The following is a 4,626-nucleotide window of genomic DNA, read 5'->3' as shown; positions in this document are numbered from 1 at the left end:
CAGGGCCCCCTTAGCTGCATCTCCAATCTTTTTACATCTTAAGAGAATATATATATATATATATATATATATATATATATATATATATATATATATATATATTAATTATGTGTATGCATGTGTTTGAGGTGTATCCATTATGTTGAAACTTTGGCTCTAGGAACAAGGGCATTTTATCATGTAATATGAACTCCTAGTAGAAACTCATACGTGGAAATGATAGAAGCAACAACATTCAAGCAATGTTGTCAAATAAGCAACACAAATTCTTTTGGTGAACATTTATTTGTTGTTGAAATAGTGGTAAAGATGCATTTAATATTTTTTTATTTCTGTTCACAACATTAAGTAAACTGAAATATTAAGCCCTGTTTTACATTGACAATTTGAAAGGATAGCAACTACACAATGAAAACAGCAAACAGAAATATTTACTGGTCCAGGTCATAACAGGGAGTGGTCAGCAGACCATCACAGGGCTTTGCAACAATACTCGGCAGAAGCCACTTTGTAATTACTGGCACTAAACAGAGAACTGGAATTCTCTGCTAGGTATTTAAGAAGATCAGGCAGATAGCTGCATACTAACCTAAGACTAGGTCTATTAAGGGACGAATGGACCATTGCAGTCCCAATTTTCACAAATAATCTCAGGAGGTGTGGAGCCCCATAAACCTGAGACATTGGAACATCAGGATGAGCAAGGTGGATTTCAGCATACTGGGGTTTTTCAAACGGGCAGAGCAGCTGGGTGCCCAGCATACTGTTGAAATACTCTCTTACTCCAATCACAAGTTCATCAACGGAATATTCCTTATTATCAGCCCTTCCTTGTGATTTCACAAAAGTGACATACTCTGCGAGAATGGTGTCTACATTCTTCTTAGCAGGGAGTTGGAATAACCGTTTCTGTTTGTTTACCAAGTCCCAGTCCTCAACAAGACATGGTTTTAGTTCTTCGGGCACATTCAATATAATTCCCCTTTTCATCTGCACTGCCTGCTCCCGTTGAAAGGTGCTGACAGCCCCAGCCACATTCTGTCGAGGGATCTGGGGTACTTTGCTGGTACCACTGCCACTTCTGCTTTCTGGAGTATTCTGCATGTTCTTTTGTAGTTGCACCTTAGGCATGGATCCTGAAGAGGGTTTCTCTATAGGAAAGCCTTTCCTCATGGAGTGATGACTTTTCTCCACAGAACACCTATTCTCTACTGTGTTACCTTTCTCAAAAGTGCACCTGCTTTGGGAAGACTGACCTCTCTCTCCAGAATGAATTTTCTTAAAAGAGCAACCCTTCTGTTCCATGCGACCTTTCTTGGCTGAGAGCTGTCTCTCTGCAGGGCAACTTTTCTTAGAAAGGTGACCTCTCTCCCCAGAGCGAATTTTCTCTACAGAGAGAAATCTCTTGGTGGGTAGACCTTTCTCTGCAAAACGTCTCTTTTTGGGAGGGCAACTTCTCTCCGCAGATAGATGTTTCTCAGCACGACAGCTTTTCTTCAGAGGCCGACCTCTTCCTGTGGGGCGATTTCCACCTGTAGAGGGTCTTCTCTCCACAAAGTTACCCCATTTGACTGAGCGACCTTCCTCTGCAGGGCGACTTTTCTTCCTAAGCCCATCTCTCTCTGTGGGGTGATCTTCACCTGTAGAGGGTCTTCTCTCCACAGAGTTACCCCATTCGACTGAGTGACTCTCCTCTGCAGAGTGACTATTCTTCCTAAGCCCACCTCTTCTTGCAGGGCGATCTTCACCTGCAGAGGGTCTTCTCTCCACAGAGTTACCCCATTTGACTGAGCGACCCTCTGCAGAGCAGCTTTTCTTCCTAAGCCTACCACTCCGTGAGTGGCGATCTTCACCTGTAGAGGGTCTTCTCTCCACAGAGTTACCCCATTCAACTGAGCGACCCTCCTCTGCAGGGCGACTTTTCTTCCTAAGGCCACCTCTCCCTGTGGGGCGATCTTCACCTTCAGAGAGTCCCCTCTCTGCATAGTTACCCCTCTCTGTTGAGTGACCATTCTCTGCAGGGTGGCTTTTCTTTGAAGGCAGACCTCTCCTTGCAGGCATATCTCCCCATGCAAAGAGTCCTCTATTTGCATAGTTACCCCTTTCCACTGAACAATCCTCCTCTGCAGGGCGGCTTTTGATGGGGCAATATCTCCCTGCAGGGTGAAATATACCTGCAGAGGGTCCTTTACTTGCCCAGTTACTCATTTCGACTGAGAGATCCTCCTCTGCGGAGTGGCTTTTCTTCCTAAGCCTACCACTCTCTGTGGGGCGATCTTCACCTGTAGAGGGTCTTCTCTCCAAAGAGTTACCCCATTCAAATGAGTGACTCTCCTCTACAGTGTGGCTTTTCTTCCTAAGTCCACCTCTCCCTTTGGGGCGATCTTCACCTGTAGAGGGTCTTCTCCCCACAGATTTACCCCATTCAAATGAGCGACCCTCCTCTGCAGGGCAACTTTTCTTCTGAGGTCGACCTTGCCCTGTGGGGCGTTCACCTGTAGAGGGTCTTCTCTCCACAGAGTTACCCCATTTGAATGAGTGACTATTGTCTGCAGAGTGGCTTTTCTTCCTAAGCCCACCTCTCCTTCTGGAGCGATCTTTACCTGTCGAAGGTCTTCTCTCCATAGAGTTACCCCGTTTGAATGAGTGACCCTTCTCTGCAGAGTAGCTTTCCTTTCTAAGCTGACTTCTCCTTCTGGGGCGATCTTCACCTGTAGAAGGTCTTCTCTCCACAGAGTTACCCCATTCAACTGAGCGAGCCTCCTCTGCAGGACTGTTTTTCTTCTGAGGTCGAAGTCTCCCTGTGTGGCGATCTTGACCTGAAGAGGGTCTTCTCTCCACAGAATTATCCCATTCAACTGAGTGACCCTCCTTCACAGAGCAGCTGGTGTTGGGGTGACCTCTCCCTGCAGGAAGATCTTTCTCTGTGGAAAGTCTTCTCTTCACAGAACAGCCTCTTTCTACCTGTAGATCTCTCTCTTCAGAGCTATGTTTCTCAGCTGAGGGCTCTTTCTCTTCAGGGTGATGGTTCTCAGTAGAGGGACCTCTCCCATCCAAGTAACCTGTCTCAGTAGGTGAACCCTTCTTAGTAGAAAGACCTTTCTTTGCAGGTTGACCTCTCTTGATAGCACGACCTCTCTCACCATAGGGACCTCGCTCAGTGAAACTACCTTCCTTTGCAGAATTACCTTTTTCTGTAGGATGGCTTTTCTTGATAAGTTGACCTCTCTCTGCCAGAAGATCTTTCTCAGCAGAGAGATGCTTTTTGGATGAGTGGCTTTTCTCAGATAAGTGATGCCTCTTCCCAAAGAGGTACCTCTCAGAGTGGTGATTTGTGGCAGAGGAACTTTTCACTGTAGCATTAGCGTTTATATCAGAAGGGTGATTCTCAACAGAGGAACTCTTCTCTGTAGCATGACATTTTTCATCACTGCGATGTTTCTCCACTGACAAAAGCTTCTTGGCCAAGGTGCTCTTAACTATAGTGCAGTGCTTCTCATCAATGGAACTTTTGTCTGCAATGTGATACTTTTCAGTGGAGGGATTTTTCTCTGTTGTGTGGGTTTGCTCATCAGAGCGACTTCTTGAGCAACTTTCTGTGGCAGGGCGGCCCCGTGGTCTTCCTGGAAGAGCTGGTTGAAGACTCCTCAGCTCAGTGGACTTCTGTCTTGAGGAGCGATTTTTCACCTTTCTGACTTGCCTGTAGCTTGGCCTCAGCTTCATGAAGTCATCTCCTTCAGCAAAATGCTGGTCACGAACATGAGGTCTTTTCTTTCTGGAACTCATTAAAGCAACCTTCTTGCCTTATCTTCAAAGAACTAATGAATTCCCAGATTTTCTGGAAAAAAAATGGACTGGGAACACAGCCCAGAAGTCTGTAGTCTGAAATAGTTCTACAACCAGGATCAAATTTCCTGATTGTTAATCAAATTTAGCTCTTTTTATGGACGGCAGAGGAGCGGCAAGTGAAGAGCCTGTCCAACCGCCAGCTCAAAGTCAGGTTTCTCTGGCAACTATCTGTACACAAATGTCATCTGGGGGTGAGCTTATGCCTGTCAACCAATCAGTAGTCTTATGTAAATTGTACTATGTTCCATAGCCAAATGATTGGACCACCACTCTGATGTCATAGTAATGGCGCCCGCATGCACACAGGGAGGTGGGGGAGCCTTCCTTTCCTTTACCTTCTTTTAAAGACCAGGTTGTCCTTAGTCTTCCTTTTCTTTACTGTTTTTAAAGACCAAGTTGTCCTTAAGCTCACAACGATCCCCTAAGCTTCTATATCCTCTTCGGTGCTGACATTAAAGGTATGCATGCCCTACTTATGTTTCTTGATCAATGCAACTTCCTTCCCCTGACTCTTTCTGCCTAAATCACTTAGTTTTACTCTTCATTCCTGAGTGCAATGGTGTGGAGAAACTCTAGACTTGTGGTCCCTGCAGTCTAGAGGGAGAAAAGAAAGGAGTGCCATCTCCAGCCTCTCATCACTGAAAAAGAATAGATCTCTTTCCATCCTCCCTTTTTCCATTGCCTCTAGGGTTGGGCCACTTCTGAGTATGACAATGCGTTCATTTCCATTTACCCTGAGAATGTAAGAATAATAAATTAATCTATTAAACTGTGTGT

At 45.4% G+C, this 4,626-nt stretch overlaps 1 protein-coding gene across 1 annotated transcript; it reads right to left on the bottom strand.

Annotated features, from left to right (window-relative positions):
* Positions 1 to 279: 279 nt before the first annotated feature.
* LOC143270859 (uncharacterized) lies at positions 280 to 4,002 on the bottom strand. Its single transcript, XM_076562052.1, has one exon. It carries the CDS (start codon positions 3,784 to 3,786, stop codon positions 472 to 474), a length of 3,315 nt encoding a protein of 1,104 aa, XP_076418167.1. The 5' UTR covers positions 3,787 to 4,002; the 3' UTR covers positions 280 to 471.
* Between the last annotated feature and the right edge of the window lie 624 nt (positions 4,003 to 4,626).

The sequence above is a fragment of the Peromyscus maniculatus genome, chromosome X (genome assembly GCF_049852395.1).
Source record: "Peromyscus maniculatus bairdii isolate BWxNUB_F1_BW_parent chromosome X, HU_Pman_BW_mat_3.1, whole genome shotgun sequence".
NCBI lineage: Eukaryota > Metazoa > Chordata > Mammalia > Rodentia > Cricetidae > Peromyscus > Peromyscus maniculatus.
The sequence above is the reverse complement of the archived record's forward strand: the minus strand, read 5'-3'. Positions and strand labels throughout refer to the sequence as shown.

Coding starts and splice junctions, on each gene's coding strand:
- LOC143270859 (XM_076562052.1), bottom strand. CDS start 3,786: ATGAGTTCCAGAAAGAAAAGACCTCATGTTCGTGACCAGCATTTTGCT.